The 18624-nt window shown below is 46.7% G+C and overlaps 1 protein-coding gene across 17 annotated transcripts in view; it reads right to left on the bottom strand.

The window, feature by feature from the left end:
- CACNA1C (calcium voltage-gated channel subunit alpha1 C) overlaps positions 1–18624 on the bottom strand; it is a 627772-nt gene that overhangs the window by 237343 nt on the left and 371805 nt on the right. For all 17 annotated transcript variants that reach the window (XM_046012065.1, XM_046012074.1, XM_046012066.1 and 14 more), the window contains exons 4-5: positions 10204–10343; positions 3640–3779 (exon numbers count right to left, since the gene is read on the bottom strand). In XM_046012065.1, the coding sequence (XP_045868021.1) occupies positions 3640–3779; positions 10204–10343 (280 nt within the window). The remainder of the gene's footprint in view (positions 1–3639; positions 3780–10203; positions 10344–18624) is intronic.

Genomic DNA, 18624 nt, shown 5'->3' with positions numbered 1-18624 from the left:
GCTACCTGCAAGGCTGTCAACACCTGCAAAACCATCTCAGTGTGATCATCTTCTGTGATGAAGCTACCTTCTTGGACTGCATGACAGGTAATAGTAGGGCCTTACTCATCTTCTTGAGAGAATTCCAAGGTATGATATCTCTTCCTGACTGCACTCTACAGTTCTACCATTAACTAAATGCATGTGGCGATGGGACACCTTCTTTACGAAGTTTCTACAGTGGAACCTAGCTACTGTATCTAATCTGATTTTCCTTTTTAATGCACTGAAGCATGAGTGACTCTCAACCATATGCATCTCTAATTGAGAATTTCTGTACTAGAGTAATTACCATAGATATTTCCGCTAAATCCAAACTCCTCAGTCTTTGGTTTAGACTGCACTGTTTGTTCACCCTTGCTTCTCATAGGTACAGTATACTTTTGTGTCCCATTATCCTTGGAACAAAGATAGCAATGTGACTTGCTTTGGCCCCTGGAAATTGAGTAGCCATGATATAAGCCATTCTGAGCAAAAGCCTAAATTATTCTTGTGCTCTTTTGTCCCTTTTTGAACATCTGTCCCCTACCATGAGAACAACATGGCCTACCTGCTGGATGCTTCTTCAACCTGGGGTCTGGAATGAGATCCCATATAGAAGCCCAGAGTCCAGCTGAGCCCAGAAAAGAGGGAGCTGGCCAACATCATCATGTGACATGACCAAGTATAAAGGTTTTGTATTTTAAGTCACTGAGAATTTGGGATTGTTTGTTCCTACAGCAAAAGCTAACTGATACACTCTTATTAGATTGTCAGATTCCTCAGGTGAAAGGACTGTATTTGTTCTTTATGGTATGTCCTCATACACAGAACAATGCTCTGAAAGTGTGTGCTCCTAATAAGCACACACATAAGGGGGTAAGATTCATCATGTCCCCTGTAGTTTGGTACGAAGTTTGGAGAATTTCATAGCTCCTATCACTGAGACATTGGCTGCATCATTGTCATCATATTAAGCTCCTTAAAGTCATGTTCAAAGTTATTCTCACCTTCCTTCTCATTCCTTGATTTTCGTCTATTGAGTTATGGCTGATTGATCAAGAAATTTAGAATTTAATCAAGAAAGCTAATCAAGAAATCAAGAATTTAGGCTTGACAAAAGGGAAATTGGATCTTGATCTTCGTATACAGTTGACCCTTGAACAATATGAGTTGTACTGTGTAGGTCCACTTACAGACAGACTTTTTTTTGCTAAATATAGAACAGTACTATAAATGTATTTTTTTTCTCACTATATGATTTTCTTTATAGAAATTATTTATTTATTTATTTATTTGAGAGAGAGTGCACAGGAGAGAGCACAAAAGCAGGGTGGGGAAGGGCAGATGGAGAGGGAGGAATAGGCTCCCCACTGAGCAAGGAGCCTGATTCCAGTGTTCCATCCCAAGACTTTGGGATCATGACCTGAGCCAAAGGCAGACACTTCACCGAATGAGCCACCCAGGTGCCCACTGTATGATTTTCTTAATAACATTTACTTTTCCCTAGCTTACTTTATTTTAAGAATAAATGAAACAAGATGGGATTGGGAGGGAGACAAACCATAAATGACTCTTAATCTCACAAAACAAACTGGGGGTTGCTGGGGGGAGGTGGGATTGGGAGAGGGGGAGCGGGCTATGGACATTGGGGAGGGGAGGCGAACCATAAGAGACTATGGACTCTGAAAAACAACCTGAGGGTTTTGAAGGGTCAGGGGTGGGAGGTTGGGGGAACAGGTGGTGGGTGATGGGGAGGGCACGTTTTGCATGGAGCACTGGGTGTTGTGCAAAAAGAATGAATACTGTTACGCTGAAAAAAAAAATAAATAAAAAGGGAAAAAAAAAAAAAGAATATAGTATATTATAACACATATAAAATATGTGTTAACTTACTGTTTATGTTATTGGTAAGACTTCTGGTCAACAGTAGGTTATTAGTAGAGAAGTTTTGGAGGAATCAAAAATTATATGTTAATTTTCAGCTGCACAAGGTGGGGGTCAGCACACCTAATCCACATTTTTCAAGGGTCAACTGTATACTGTTTCTATTTCTAGATGTCCTAAAATGTTTAAGTCCAAGTAGAAAGAATCTGTTCCAAATGTGTGTGTGAGGCTTAGCTCCACATTCACTTTTGAGTTTAAGAAAGACCACAAACTTTTCCCAGGTGGCCCCACTGCAAAGAAAACATTCTAATTCTTGCCTTCATTTATCTAATAAATTTCCTTACCTTGTGCAGAGACCATTGTAGGCATGGTGCAGAAACAGAGCCAATATAAAGCAAAGTTCTGGGTTTCCAGGGGCTTATAATATAATTGAAGAGATGGGATATATGTGTAGAAGTCTAAGACAAGAGGTTTATACTAGTTAATCCTTTACAAGAAGTTGTATTGCATAGTAGGAAAGAAAGTTGGTTTGGAAGTCAGGAGACCTGGTTCTAGTCCTGTTCTGCTGCTAGTTAGTTAGGTTACTTTGGGAAGATCTGCTCACCATTCTGTGCGTATATGGAAAGAATCGGATAGTTTAATATAAGGTCCTTCACATTTCTGTGGTAAAGGCTCAGTGTTCAGAGGACCTCTTTGTTTTCCTGTGCCCTGCTCCCATTTCCAAATTCATCTGGTTTTAGCCCAGCCATAAGGACCGTCTCTACTTTGACTTATGGGCCAGATGTGATGGAGCTGATTGAGAAGGAAAAATCTCAGCACACCAGTCCAGAATTATGCTCAGATTGTGCCAATCGATCAAGGAGGAGTGGAATGAGGAGCTCTCTGAAAGCTGACTTAACCCCTAAGAGCAACTGGGGCTGTGCTTTGTTGAAGGTGATGCGGGGTGCCCAAAGTTGCAGTGTTCAGTGCCCGGGGCTCATCCACAATGGAGCAGACTTCTGGAGGAAGAGGGAGAAGAGGGGCTGTCCACGGGACTGGTATCTGGATAGACAATATCTCTCTAATGCCCTCTGGCCTGAGTCAGAGAGCTGAACACCCTCCACCCTTGGGCAAAACCAATTCTCACAAAGGCAGGCAGCCTGTCCATAAATAGGGTTTCTGAAGCCGGAAATGTCCCATTTGACATGAAAGAAGGAGAGGGTTGAGAGAAATGGCAAATAGAACTTTTTGAACAACCATTGATGCTTTTCTGATTGTTCTTTGGAAAAATACAGAAAGTAGAGATAATCTCATTGGCTAAAATACCTTGAGCTTGAGCCCTAGGGATTAGCCTTCTCTGCTCACCTGGCTCCTCGGTGCAAATGTGCTTAATAAATTCCCAGTCCAGGGCCTTGGGAGGATGGCTCAGCTGGCCAAAGGATTTCTTTCTCTGGGTAGACTGTCTTCATTTGGCTGTTTGGCTGCCGTGGATGTTTTCCAGGTGTTTACAGGAGCTGGGACCACAGTGTGTTTTCATGGGCTCACATCAGAGTTAGGTTCTTTTTTTTTTTTAAGGATGTATAATCTTTTATTTATTTGTTTGTTTGTTTATTTATTTATAACAAAGGAATTCATTTAAGAAAAAACACCTCCATTGATATGGAATCAGTTTTCTTGCAAAGGGCTCCTGGCAACTCAGACAGCAGAGGGGGGTGACAAGATACCACTGCGACCCGGAAGAACGGCTTTACTTACTTGGGACTCCAGACACCAGGCGCAATGGGCGCAGCACGCGGAATGCCCTCAGTGCCTTCACGTCAAATCCAGCTCCTTTCCCTCCCAGAGCATTTGCCCCGTCGGCTTTGGTTGCTTGTTCTAAAATTGCACTAAAAAGCCTAGAAGAGAGGAAGGGGAGATGGAACTGTCAGACCCTGAATTCTCTGAAGGCAGCTTGGGATAGCAAAGTTTGCAAACATCCCCAGCCCGGGAACCAGAGCCAAGGTGTGTACATGGGACGGACTGTGCCCATCATAAGATGACATCCCCTCAGTGTAGTTACCTCCCTGCCAAAGGGCATCACCGTTGCCCAGAGAGGTCTGAGAGTTGATAGGCAACGCTGTGCACGAACACAACTGGCTTTGTATAACCTGGGAAGCCTGGACAGAGGCGTAAAGTTGCTAAGGCTTGCTGTTGTGTCTCAGTCCTCTTGCAGTGCCCTCTCTCCCACTCCATGGTTTCCTAGCTCCTGCTGTCATGTGGCCGGGAACCACATCCTCTCTCATCCCCACACATTTCCTTCCTCCTAATTATTCCCCTTTGATTTTGCCTAGGTACAAACAGATGATCCCCTGGAAATTGGTTTCGTGCTGCAGATACAAGGATGGGAAACTAACCACTGGCTTCAGCAGCATGCAGACTCCTGAGACTTTGAAAATATCTGTTTTGGAGAAGTGATGGGGCCAAATGCCTAACAGATATGGGTTCAAGAGAGGATAGGAAAAAAAAGTCTGAAATAGCTCTGTCTAACAGAAATAGGATGCAAGCCACAAATATGAGCCATATATGTAATTTAAACTTTCTAGCAGCCCCATTAAAAAAGTAAGAACTGGCGAAATTAACTATGATAATATATTTTATTTAATACAACATAACCCAAATATTATCATTTCAACTCTAATAAATACAAAGAGTTTTTCCCGAGATGTTTGTTACTCTTTTTATGCTAAATCTTTGAAATCTGCTGTGTATGTTACATGGACGGCATGTTTCAATTCAGATTAGCCACATGTTCTGGACTGAGTGGCCACGTGGCTGGTATGGACAAGCCTTCTGAGGAATTTTGCTGTAAAAGTTAGTAGAAGAAAAAAGATGGTTGCCAGAAAAGGATGTGGAATTCAGAGAGTTGTGTTTGCTTTTAATGAGAAATATATATTTTTTATATATTTTAAATATAGCAATTTTTTATATGTGATGGGAGTTATGTAACAGAAATAGACAATTGGACCATGGAGAAGTGAGAGCACAATTACAGAAGTATTGCTATCCTGCAGAGGGTGCAAGGGATCTCCTGCACCCTGAGGGGTATTGGCCCTAGAAGGGGGAAAGGATGGTTTCTCATGGTTCATGGGGTAAAGTGCATCATAGGGTACTGATATTCTCCTTGATTACCTGTGTTTTCTCAGGGAAACAGGTAGCAAAGTCATTGGCTGAAAATGGGAAAAGGGAGCAGGTATTGGGAGTTTAAAGGTCTCCCCCTTTAAAGACTCACCAAAGAAAGTGGAGGAGTGAATGGAGTAGGGTTGCCAGGTATTATTAAGGACCTGTTTGAAGTTGGTGGTCACAGGTGTCAAGTGCAACCCATGAGCTCAGCTTTGCATGTTTCTCTACCCCTTTCAGCGACACAACTTCAGGTACCAGATTGATCTCCATCTAATTGGATTTGATCAGGGCTGGTGTTTTTCCAAGTGAACAAGGTCGGTGAAGATGGAAAGTGGGAAGTTGACTGTATAGGCAAGTGAGAGATTGTGATGGGGCTGGACATCTAAGCTGGTTAAAAGGAGGACTGGACACAATGGGCAGAGGAACAGAGAAAATGGAACAGGATGAATGGACTGTCAGAGTCAAAGTGCTGGAGGGAGTAAGCTGGAAAAATGGCTCGTGGTGTTTCCAGAGCAGGGTGTTTCATTTGAGATTATGGGGGAGGGTACAGCTGTTAGTTATGTCAGGGGTATTGGCTATAACCCTGGGAGTGGGCAGCTGAGACAGGATAGAGTCAGGATCCCTTGGTGGGGAGAAGATATCAATGAACTAAGAAAGTACTGGAGGGGACAGCAGGAATAGCAAGGTTGGAGAGTTGGGAGTGAGCCAAGAGCTCCTGTCTTCAAGGAATGAGGAGTCCCCAGAGGACTAGAGGAGATCCTATAGGGAGAAGTCGGGGTGAAAGGGTCTGATCACACACATCAGAACCAGAGGTGGCTAGGAAGGAAAGGCCACCAATCTGAAAGCAGAAATAAGAGAAGCGTAGGGACCTTCTCCTGACCTCTGGCTGTGGAACATGGCATTTGGGAGAGACTGCAATGGAGCAGGCCCCTTGGGGGAGCCAGGAAGTTAAGTGAGTGGCCAGACACAGAGCTGCGGGTCTAGGGCAGCCCTTGGGCCACTTGCTCTGGAAATGGAGTTTTGCTGGAGTTCAGCTACACCCATCATTCCCATACTGCTGCTGTTGACTGCCGTTTTCTTGCTAGGGTTGAATCATCGAGACAAACCGCACAGCTTGTGAGCTGAAAACGAGTATCTGGCCCCTTACAGAAAATGTCTGCTGACCCCTGAATGAGCAGCAGCCTGCAGGGAGCAGAAGTCACAATGGGAAGATTTCAGAGGGATGACAAGGGAGAGGGGACACAGGACGCAAAGAACCACGTGCGCATGGGAGCCTAGAATCTTGGGCTCTTGCAGTAATCAAGAAAAATAGGGGAAAGGACACATGGGGCAGTTCCTGTCTTTTGTACTAGAGATGACTCCCAATTCACTGTCAGCAGAGAGTATGCTGGGCTGTGGCGGGGGGTCGCGGGGGAAGCACATGTTTCAGAACTCGGACCCCACACCTGACCTGAACTCGGGGCCAGAGCAACTTCGTTCTTGAAGAATAGGCTTGAACTCCCGAAATGACTCACACCAGGGAACTGGATCTGGAAACAGGGAGTGCTGCAGCTGGGGGCTTAGCTTGGCAGAAAATTAAATCCAGCCAGGGCCCAGCAAGGAGGGGGTGGTCTAGATGAAGAATTTCCAAACTGGGCTCCATGGAACTGCTCAGGGACTTCTTGGGTAGCAAGGCCAGAGATAAGTGGCTAGAACAGAGTGGCTTTCGTGGCTCTCTGAATAAGGCTTTGCTTGAACAAATGGGTTCTGTAGCTAAAAGAAGTTTGACAACTCTGACATCTAAAACCTTTCTCAGCCCTGTGATTTTTTTCAGCTTGGCAGTTTGCTAGTGTCATGTGTTAGCTGGTGATGACTTGAACCCCAGGCAGAATTGCCAGAATGGGGGAAATGGGCTTTTCCCTGCAGAGAAATGTTCTTTCCACTGAAGTCTATATCACTGAAATCTTAGAAAATGAAGAGTAGTTTGCAAGTTTGTCAAACAACTTTCCAAATCCAAACCAGATTTGGTTCCTAGTATTTCCTGAAAGAAAGCAATATGCTTATTAGGGTACAAGATGTTCACCAAATATTATTTATTTAAGGGAACAGAGGTTAGACAAATTTCTTCTCTTTCCCCTGCCTCAACTTGATGCAGACATTTTATTAAGTGTCTGACTCTAATTTTTGAAGGGGTAGAAAATTCAGGAAGAGCTCTAGGAGATGTTCTTGGCTTGTAGAGTTGGTGTGTTTCTCCTCGATTAGAGACTGTAAAGCCAAACCCACTGCTCTGTGGTCTACATATCCCTAAGGGCTGGGTTCTGACGTGGATGCTTGGCAGGGGAATTCTTCAGGAGTTGTGTCCGGCAGTTCCTTAGCTGGACCTAGAGCTTTTAAAAAGAGGACACTGAGGCTCTAGAGGGCCCAGTGGATCAGAAAGGCGGGGCCAACATACTGGGAGAGAGATGGCAGCAAAAGCCCTCCCGGCTGGAGGAGACTGTCTCAGGCAGAAGGATCCAGTGAGAACCCCCAGGTCCCTGGGTTGGGCTGGGGAGGGGTAGCTCACAGAGGGCTCTGAAGTCCTCCCCACGTTCATTCAGTAGTATCCTCTCCCCACTGTAGCAAGGGGACCCTTCCACTTTAGGCAGGAAACGTGACAGGTCTGTGGGGGTTAGGCAATGCCTCTTGTCACAGGCCCCCCGCATGGCAATGCAGAAAGGAGAGAGCAGCTCTAAGCCTAGCACTCAGGCAGCAGGCAGGCAAACCCAGCTCTCCCAGGGCAAGGCAGATCCCCTCTGATTGCAGGAGGGCCCAAGAAACCTTCCCCTAAGTGGCTGCCGAGGAGGAGCCTGGGAGAGAAGATATTTCCTAGGAGACATAAGGGAAGCAGACAGATATCCATTTAATATGATTTAAAAAGGAGGCATAGCTGTAGAGAGGTGGTTGAGCTACACTCGTGTGTGCATGTGTGCGTGTGTGCGTGTGTGGGGGAGATTTTTCAAGTTAGAAGAATGGGCAAGATTGAGGCTAGACAGAGAGTCTCTATGACCAGTGCCCTTGGAGAAGAGAACTAGGTGTCAAATATGTCCGTGTGTGATAGTAATGTGGGAGAAGCCCAGAGGGTCATGGTGAACCACAACCTAAGCAACCTCTATCATTGTAACCTCTGGGGTTTAAACAGCCAACTTGGGGCATCTCTGGGAAGAGGATCAAATCTGAGGCCTAGATCCCAGGAAGTTGTGACTGAAATCCAGGCTGACCTCACGAAGGCTGCCCTCTGTGGTTACTGGGAGGGGCAGAAGGGCGATGGATAAAGCAAGGTTCAAGCAAGCAGAAGATGCTATGTGTTTGTTTACACAAGGCATCTAGCTCCTTCCCTCTCAAGCGCAGGTTTGAGCTCTGCCCTGTGCTTCCAGGTTCAACCTCCTAGGCTGTAGGGAAGGCCCTGGAGGGAGCAGAGCACAGTAGGCAGTCAACTCTAACTTCTTCCATAAACATGAGCTTCTTTGCTGAAAAAAAAATTAGACCCTGAAGGCACCCTTATCTCTCCATCAATCTCATTCCTGGGGCTCTTTCCTAGACTTGTGGGAAGGGTTCCCCAGAGCCCAAGGCTGTGAGAAAGACACTGAATTTGAAAGGCTTCAGGGGCATGTGGAACAAGGCACCTTAAATGCCTTTGCCATGGTTTAGGGAGTTAATTCAAGGCATTTGTTCTGTTATTCTTTGTTTATCCTGGCGAGAACAGAAGCAGCAAGATGTCTTAGAGCTGCATCCTTGCTCCCAGGCTTCTGGAGCCTGATCTATGCCTGGCAAATACTCCAGTAACTTTCGTGCTTCTCACGTCACCCAAATATCCTTGGTGTTAAGGTGGCCAAAGTGTGTCATTCATTGGCTGTGCAAAAAAAAAAAAAAAAGACAACAAAAAAAAAACCCTAAGACAGTTCCAAACAACCCTAATAAGTCATCCAGATGGCGAGAAGCAAGGATAGAACTTCTCAATGGTCTTGATTTGCTCTTCTTATTTCCCGCAGGAAAGACCAGACACTCCCAGGAGATGACGAGCAGTGAGCACTCTGAAGGAGTCCAGAAGGACCCGTGTGTTCATTGGGAAGGCACGAATGGTGCCCGCCAAAAATAGGTTCCTGGGACATGAGCCCAGTGACACATTGACCTTGAAGCTGAAGTCTGTCGGAACTCCGCAGGAGTAAAAAACGCCAGGCGGCCACCACGTGACCATTCTCGGGGCTCAGAGAAATGCCAAATGAGCTCCCAGAAGCCTCAGCTTGTTCTTGAAAGAGAACCTGCTGTAAGATGCCCTCCCTTCACAAAATAGAGGAGTGGCTGGAACTTTAGCAACTGTGTCTTAATGAACTACATTTCACATAGCACGTGCACAGATATTTCATAGAGGATCTTTTTGTAAAGTCACTAATTCCTACATAAGGAGATCATCACTTCTGAATTTTATTTATGATTATTTACATTTCTTTTTTTTTTTTTATTCTTAGAGCATATATTGACCTTGCTTTATCTTATGCTACAGTGGAACAGCATGTCTGGGGAAAGGTGTGTTTGGTTCTACTTAGGCCACCCATGACTTGGCCCTTCGTAGTTCTCTGTCATCTCCCCACCCACCTATCTTGAGCAGCCTGTTTCCTGGGGCCCCAGAGGAGGCCTAGTGTAGAGGGAAGATCGGGCATCCATGGTACTTTCTTTGCTAGCTTTGCCATCACCCCCATGCCATGGGTTGCTTGCCAGGCCAGCTGGGCGAACCCTGCTCAGGAACCCAGCAGGGGAACTGGTTCGAAGAGTGGTCGGGCCAGATGTGGTTGGAGATGGAATAGAAGACTTCAAGCAGAGGAATCTCCTCTGTTGTAGAGAGGATCCTGAGCTCCATGAAAGCACTCAGATCCCACTCTGTGGTGTGTGTGTGTGTGTGTGTGTGTGTGTGTGTGAATGCACACATGTGAGCATGTGTGTGAGGGAGATGTTCCTACGTAAGAGCTCTTTTCCCTTTGGAGAAATCTGAATTCAAAGCGACTAATGGATCCTCTCATCTTGCCTGGTGCCCATTGCCACGATGACCAAATAAAAAGAGACACAAATAACAGAAGGAAATGGAGGCACATGTTGGTGGATGGTGAGGGGTGAGGGGAGGGAAGAGAGAAAGGTAGTGATACTTACCCTACAACCACAATAATAAAATCTAGTAAATTCCAACCATTGCGGAGGTAAGCGTTGGGGTGAAAGAGAAGTCCATAGGCTATTACTTTTAAAAATGCTTCCACAGTAAAAATTATGAGAAAGAGATATTCCACTCGTTCCTAGGAAACAAAAATAGAAGGGAGAGAAAAATAAAGTCAATGAGATCGGGGATCTGGAAAGTTCTGAACCAGCAGATCTCCCAAGCAGGTGGAGGAGAGTGCTGCCCACTCTGTGGTAGGCTCTAGGGGGACACCAGGTGGGACCCCCAAGCCAGATTACCAATGCCACAGTCTGCTCCAAATTTAGAGCTCCAGTTCATTGGGCATTAAGGGTTTCTTTAGTCTTCAAATGTCCCATTATAATGCAAATATTTGGGTGGTGGAAAAATTACGCATTTTGGAGAAATATCTTATTTAGTTAATCAGTGAATGCTTCATTGCACCTTCTCAGAAGAGAACTCATAATGTCTTGATCTAGAGGGAAATGATGCCAAGACAGAAAAGAACAGTGCTCAGAAAGGAGGGGACAGAACCATGGGATAAGTGTACCTACTGCCACCTTGAGGTGACAAACCTGAAGATAAAGAAACCATCTTGGGATCTCCAAAATGATAGACTAGAAACACAGCCGCAAAGAAGTTGAGACCTTGAAAATCTCCTAACAGCAGCTAAAACACAGGTAATCTGCTCATATACCCTGACCCTAAACTTGAAGTCTCTCTCTTTCTTGAGAAAATAAAAATCTTTGTCCAAAGACAGAGATAGCTGAGAAAATCAGCATTTCCAGGATGGAGGCAGGCACTGGGGTGGGGCAGTGAAGAGTAAAGGCTCATCTCTTTTCTCAAGGGGTGGGAGGTAGTGTTTTTCCTCTCTCTACCACCTTGAAGAAGGTTTTGCATTTAAGGATGAAGCTCCTGTCCCTGGGAGCCCACACTTAACAGGACAAACTCATTGGCTCAATTAGAGCGAGCCGACTCTGTGTGCTGATTCACTGGCTTCCCTCACCACTAACTGCTTTCTCCCACAACCTTGTTCCCAGTGCGGTGCCTTAATGGCCCCCACCAGGGGAAGGCTGCCTGGATGCCTTCACGCTCCACTGCTCGGCTCTGCAGGAGCCTTAGCCCATCTCTCTGGAGCCACAAAACACTGGTCCACATGGTATTCGGCCACAGATCCTCCAAGCAGGACAGGTCCAGTCACAGCCCCCAAGGAGACAGTAGGCTCAGAGCTCCTAGATCTATCTTCCCATCACCTGTTGGGTCAGATGGAACTAACTGAAGACCTCTAGGTCTCACCCACACGTGGAGAGGGGGCATCACCTGGGAAGTCAGATGCCCTCCTGCTGGGAAGGTGCTCCAAGAGCAGGGCCACTGGAGCCTGATGGGTAGCTGTGTGGGGGGAGGCTAGCCCACACATGTACCTGTGCTCCTAGCCAATCTTTCTGATTTGCTGAACTTGGAATGAGTGCTAGCTTCACTGTGCCCAGCTCAGGGTGAAGCAGTTTGAGGATACAGAGTTTAAAAATGCAGAATTCTGGACCCTCCCCTGATCTACTGAAGCGGATCCCCTGGCTGTGGAGCCTGGATGACTCCAGGTATTCCAGAGGCACCCTGAAGTTTAAGAAACACGGCCCATGTGCTGATGAAGGCCCTGATCAGGCAGAAGCTGTGGGAAGGGAATGGAGAGGCCAGCATTAATCTGCACCTTAGGGACAGGATGGTCTCTTACTCACTACCCATTACAGGGATGGGGGGGGAGCATGACCTTGGAACAAGTAACAGTATGTGGGAGCCTCTGGTCTTTTAATATGAGGTGATGTTGGGTTAAAGTGCGTTTATTAGGTTGATGATGTGTTAAACTCCTTTGGGACGGGGTTGAAAGGGAAAACATGGAAAGTGTGTGTGTGTGTGTGTGTGTGTGTGTGTGTGTGTGTGTGTGTAGAGCTTCAGGTAATGCAGGCATCTGATCAGCTGCAGTGAAGGCTATGGGGCTGGAGAGGTGGTAGGAACAAGATGACCAGGGGCTTTAGGGCTGTCCCCAGAGGCTTGGATTCTATCCTGAGCGATAGTGAATATTGGAGTCAGATGTGTACTATCATCTGGCATTGGCCTAGAGCGTGAGGATGGTGATGGGGTTGGAGGGAGTTGGGGAGTGACCCATGCAGAGACCACGGAGGCTTGAGCCAAGGTAGACAGCGGGACTGGTGAGATGTAGGTGTGTTTGAGAGATAGAAAGAAGGTAACATAGTTTCTGGTTGAATGGAGGGGTTGGAGGAAGAAACAGCAAAAGAAGGGCACTGCTCCCCTGCCTGAGTTTTCTACCTTGGGTGACTCTGGATGGCCATGCCTCTTGCTGCAGCGTGGAGAGACATCAGTTCTGGACTTGCTGAATTAAAGCATTTATGGGACATTTGCGGGGCTCCTGGTGATCAGACATAAGGAGTCAAGGGGAGGTCAGCTTGCAGGCGAGGGCTGAATGAGGTTGCCCCAGGAAGAGTGTGCAGACTGAAGAGATGAGAGATGAGGCTGGAATCCCTTTCCGTGGGGGACAATTTCATCCCCTGGAAAGCGCTTTCACCTTATGGGACTATACCTCCTTGGTAGAACTTACAGGATCCTGCTTAAAGCACTTGGGTTGGAGAGACAGAAAGAATCTTAGAGGGCATCTAATTAACCACCTTACTTGAAAATCCAGGATGCTGGTAAGATACTAAGGTCAGAGAAGTATACGCAGAAGATGGGAAAGCAGATTTCCTGACCCTGGGTCCAAAGGTCCATTCATCTCATCTTGCCTTCCTGGGTGCAGTGGAATGTTTCTCCCTGGTCCCCGCTTATTCTCAGAGACACAACTGGGTCAGAGTCCTCATCCTAAGTTGTTTAGGGATCTGAGATAGAACTGAGTAAGAAGGGGTCTGGACAAAGAATCCTGAGACACCAGGCAGGTGTCTGTTGCTGCTGAGTGCATGCGCGTGCTGATGGCTCTATTCAATTCATTCAACTTCAGGGGGATGAGTGCTCTTGAAGTTAATCCCACCTGCCCTAAACCCAAGAGAAAAACAAACGAAAATGTAAGCAAGTGAAACAGCTTGGTTGATCCTTTCAAAACATATGTTGTGTTGCCACAGAAACACCTAAGGGCAAAAATGAATGGAGTGGAGTAATGCAAAAGTTTGTCCAAGACCTTTCACTTGCTGTGCTGATGTCTTATGCCTCTGGTCCTGTGACTACACACTCCTTCATAGCTCTCCCCCTGCCTGAGTTCTGAGGCCAGAGCTGTGCACCCTCTTGAATCCTGAGGGGCCACAGAGCTCTTTGAGAACGCACAATGTTCAGCCTGTGAAAAAGGGGTAACTTTTTTTTTCTGTGATTTTGGGAACTCAGGAACTTTGGAAGTCAACCTGGAAAGACTAAGGTTCCCATTCCTACTGTTCTGTGTTGAAGTTGCACAGGGTTAAGGAGGCATGAAAACCTGCAGATGAGAGGAAGATTAAGGCTGGAATGGTAATACACCACAATGGAGTCCCAGGGCTCCTGGAAGACCCCCTTCCCAAAGCAAGAGTGAAGCCCTACCTCCCTGGGACAGGTATGATGACTTCAGCCTTTCAGACGCTCCTGTCTTCCTTCCTTTCTATCCACGGCTGTTTCCCTTACTGCTGCCTTTCCATTTTCATCTTCTTCACCCTTCCCTTCCTCTCTCCCTGCTCATTTCTCAGCACTACCACTGGAAGCTGGCACCCACGGCAATACCCATGTCTCAAATATTTAGAAAAATTCAGTGTAAAGAGCCTCAGATTCCAGGAACCATGATATCAGTCTTCTAAACACTTGTGGAACTAATAGACACTGATGAGAACAGTGTTTATTTTAGTTTTTCCTTTATCTCTTCATTTACATGTATCTTATCTTTCCTTCTATAGGAGACAAACTCAATTATCTTTTGATGGTAATAATCTTGATTCTGGTACCACTGGCTGTGTGTCTTTGGTCAAGTCACTTGACTTCTCTGGGTCTGTCTCCTTGTCTGTAAAAGGACTAGCTAAGCATTAAAAAATGCGATGCTGCAGAGATCCCTGGGCTTCCACAGCGCTGCTCTGGGAGCAGTTACAGGTTAGGGAAGGCTGAGAAAGTGGGCCTTTGCTCACTGAACCCCCTGCTGTCTTGAACAAGAGCAGCACCATTCCAATCCACATGCTAAGTTGTCCAAGGATCCTAACACAGTTCAAAAGAGCCCAGGGAACCAGTACAATGGGGCGAGGACAGAGACAACACAAGAAAAAGAAGTCGCCATCTCTGACTAGCCTAGAGGACTTTTATTGGCTTTACAATGCTGGTTCCTGCAGAAAATTTTTATTTGAGAAGAGGAATCATTATTTTGTTTGCCTCTTTATTTGTGTTTTTTTTTTTTTTTCTGGGAACTTTGAACACCAATTCCAAAGTGGCAGATGATTTCCAAAGTCTCTTCAAAATTCTGTGGTGAATGAGGATGCCAAACCCTGGTATGTGTGTGGTTCTGCCTGAGGTAGAGTCGGATTCCAAGACACAGACAGGAACAAAGAGTTCCTCTCCTCATTGCTCTGAGGATCACTATAAACACAAATAGATTTTATAATATAAAGGTCCTTCAGTAGGGAGATTATTCATATTTGTGCTTCGGGAGAACACCGACTCCTGATGACAGAAGCCATGTCCGGGTAGAGCTCTTCAGACAAGGACAACCATGGAGAGCCTGCCATGTCTAAGCACATGTGCATGTTTTCTGCATGCGTGCACACACACACACGGCACAGCTGGTGATGCCCACCATCTGGGTTGAACACTATAGAGCTTAGACCTGCCATATAAGAGGGCAAGGTGTGAGAATTCATACGAAGAGAGCCTGTGTGTGTGTAGTAACTTAAATTTATGCAAGTGTATTTATTGGAGCTGCACCAGACAGAATTGATGAGAAGCCCAGTCATACAATTCCATCTCAGTACAAGGTGCAAAGACAAGAGACACAATAATAATGTGTCAAACAGCACCTTGTATGCCAGATTGTTTCATAATTTAAGTATCATTCAACCTGACCTCTAAAACGGCCTCCTGACTATCTCTAATGAAGGGAGATGAAGAAACTTGAGTACCTTAGTTCCTACTCTCCAGTTCTTCTCTCGGCCCTTCACTCCTTCATTCAGTTAGACACGTTTCCTGAGAGTCTGTTCTGTCCCATACCACTTGCTGTGTTGCATGTGTCTCTCAGGACACTGAGGGACTTGGCAGAATATGAGAAGTTGGAAGGACCTCCTACAAGGACACACAACCCAAGCTCTTCCTTTGATAGAAGTAAGAGGATTTGTCCAAGGCCTTGTGTTTCCCGATGGCTGGTCTGGTGCTGTTCCTGCAGTGGTCTCTGTCTGTGGGCTGACTGAGATCCTGGATTACTGTGCCCATCGGGAGACGCTGGGCAATTAAGGGCCACCTATGTAGAGTGGCTGGAAAGGAGGGCAGGAGGGATCCCCAAATCTTCCTTTCTCCTAGGGTCTCTCCTGGTGCCTGGAATTCAGCCATTAAGAAGCCTTTCTTCCATCAGTGGATGAAGAATATTCACCCACTGGAATATTAGGCAGCCATAAGAAGGAATGAAGGTCCAACAGGCTATGACAGAGATGAGTTTTGAAAACATGACGCTAATCAAACGTCGTAAGATTTCACTTATATGAAAAGTCGAGGATGGGCAAATTCACAGAGACAGAAAGTAGAGGAAAGGCTATGAGAAAGGGGAATGAGGGAGGAACTATTTCAGGGCATGACAAACTTTGGAAATAGACCATGGTGATGGATACAAAACATCTGGAGTAGAATTAGTGGCCCTGAAGTGTGCACTTAGAAATGGTTAGAAATGGCAAATTTTGTGTTATACAGAGTTTACCACAGTGGAAAAAAAAAAGAGAAGGATTTGGATGTTAAAGGTTTTCCTTAGAGGTCTCCTGCCAAAGTACACGATGTCATGTTCAGTTCCTATATCAGCATTCACCTTCCCAGGGACTAACTCATCAGGAAGTGGACAGCGTAATCTTCTGGATACCCTGGACAGACGCCTGGACAGATGCCTGGGACACCTAGATGGAGAAGAAGGGGGCTGGGAAGGGATGCGAGAGGCCCCTGGAGATGGATGCTTCAGTCTCACAATTTTTTGAGGGCAGGCCCTTCCCAAGGGCCTCATTTAGAAGGTATCTGGTGGTTCAAATGGTCTGGCCTTAAGACTTGAGATTTCTAGTGAAGAAAGAGGGGACAGGACAAACCATTTAATAGCCTAAGAGTAAAGAAGCTTTGAAAAAAAAATTTTACCTATTTAGTGAGGGCAAGGAGCAATTGAGGCTGAGGGATCTGAGAAGTATGCCAGGATCATTGGTTTTAGAGTAGCTGTTTAAAAAAACAAAAACTCTCCTCCAACTGGACTGTTTCTCCATGCTTAGCCATGATGCTAAGTTGAAGTGACTCATCCACTTACTAATTTCTCAAGTTCATGTCTTCCCCTCTGGAGACCAGCTTTGCCTTGGCTGCCCCAGCCCAGTGGCACTGGCCTGAGGTCCAATGAGTGCCGAGCAGGCCACGTCAGATGTAGAGGTACAGGCGTGTTGGCTCCTCCTGGACCCTTCACTGGCCCTGTCTCCAAGACAGCATCTCTGTCCCTCCCTGGGTCCCTCTCCAGCCCGGGTTCCTCAGTGTACACCCCTAGGGCAGAGACCAGCCTGCTTCCGTTCTTTATCTCGTGTCCAGCATGTGGTTAGTACAGAGGGAACAGTCAACCTTTGTCACGTGCTGCCTGCACCCCTCTCTTGGGGTGCCCAAATTCCGGGGCCAGCCTCCTGCCCACAGCAGGGGACCCTCCCATTGACCTCCTTCACCTCAGGCTGTCATTTCCTTCTGAGGTGGCCCGTCCTTCACCGGGCAGTTCTGGCTGTCAGAATATGGCCAGCCCCTTCCTCTCTAAGGAGTTCACTCTGGCTCAGGGATATTACCTTTTGTTTGGGGGTAATGGAGTGAAGAGGGTGACAGATATTACCAGTCAGGGCTGAATTACTCCTGGGGACAATGGGGCATGTGCTTAGTGACCTGTGGTCTAGAATGTAATTTCCCAAATGGAGGGAGTGTGCAGCGGTGGCCTCAAAACTCTCGTAAGTGCCTATCTTCTTTTGAAGAGTCACACCAGTACCTGACCTGGGGAAACGGACCCTGTCTTTTCTGCCTGTCCCCACTGCCCATCTCCATCCAGGCCTTCATCACATTAAAACAGCTCCCTAAACCCTCCCATTGACATCTAGGCTGTGTTCCTGCATAAACATCTCCAACAGCTCCCCTCTACCTTAAAGTAGGATCTAGCCACCTCAAACCTGGCTCCTAGGCCTGTCACAGTCACCCCCCCCTCACCTGTCCCTCCTGCCTCATCCTCAGCTACCACCCTGAGTTCTAGTCACACGGGTCTGACCATGCCCAAACCAGACCGGACGTTCTGGACAATTCTCTTCATGCCCTGGCAAGCCTCGCCCCTTTCTCTACCAGGCAGACTCCCTCTCAGATCCAAGCCAGCTCCAGTGTTATCACCTTGTGTGGACTCTTCTCCACTCTTCCCTGCCTCCTCTGCCCCCAGTGAGCTGGAATTAGTCAGGCTCAGCCCCAGCTGTGGCACCCCTTCTTCAGATGATCATCACAATGTGTGAGTTTTCTGTGTTTCTCCTCTCTAGGGGCAGGGGGTCTGCAGGGCAGGAGTAAGTGTCTTTGTCACCTTTGGTAAAGAAGTGTCTTTAAATGAAAGGCAAAGTGGCAGAGGAGAGAGGGCTTTGGAGTCAGATGCACCTGGGATCAAACTATTTCTCTATGACAAGTTAAATAATTTACCAGAACTTTGGTTTCTTATCAGTAAAGTGGGAAGAGTGGTAATTATGAGAACCAGAAACCAGAGTCATCGCTCCAATGGGAGCTGCTGTCAATTACTGCCACCCCAGCATCTGCACACAGTAGATATACTGCACACGTTCATGGAGCGGACGTCCCTGCTCCAGGGAACTTTGTGTGTCCTCCCCTGAGGTCCTGGCTCTCCTTGTTCCCATGACAGCCTACTGGGCGCCGGAGTTGTCAGTGGCACCAGCCCTGCTGCCTCTCCCTGGCTCTTCTCCTGTCCTGGCCTCAGAGCAGGTAGCACAACTCACTTCTCTGTCTCTTTGGACCCTCTTGACTTCAACAAAAACTAGAGACTTAGTCCTCATACCGCCTTTGTATTATCAAGGCAACTTAACAATGAAACAAAACCAAACGTTCTCTGTATCCTGTTTGCTGGGTTCCATGTGTTCTAAATGGCCTTGCCTCACCTCCCTCCTTAGCCCTTAGAGCTACAGTAATGGGTTCCATTCTAGCTAAAGAAG

The sequence above is a fragment of the Meles meles genome, chromosome 7 (genome assembly GCF_922984935.1).
Source record: "Meles meles chromosome 7, mMelMel3.1 paternal haplotype, whole genome shotgun sequence".
Taxonomy (NCBI): Eukaryota; Metazoa; Chordata; class Mammalia; order Carnivora; family Mustelidae; genus Meles; species Meles meles.
The sequence above is the reverse complement of the archived record's forward strand: the minus strand, read 5'-3'. Positions and strand labels throughout refer to the sequence as shown.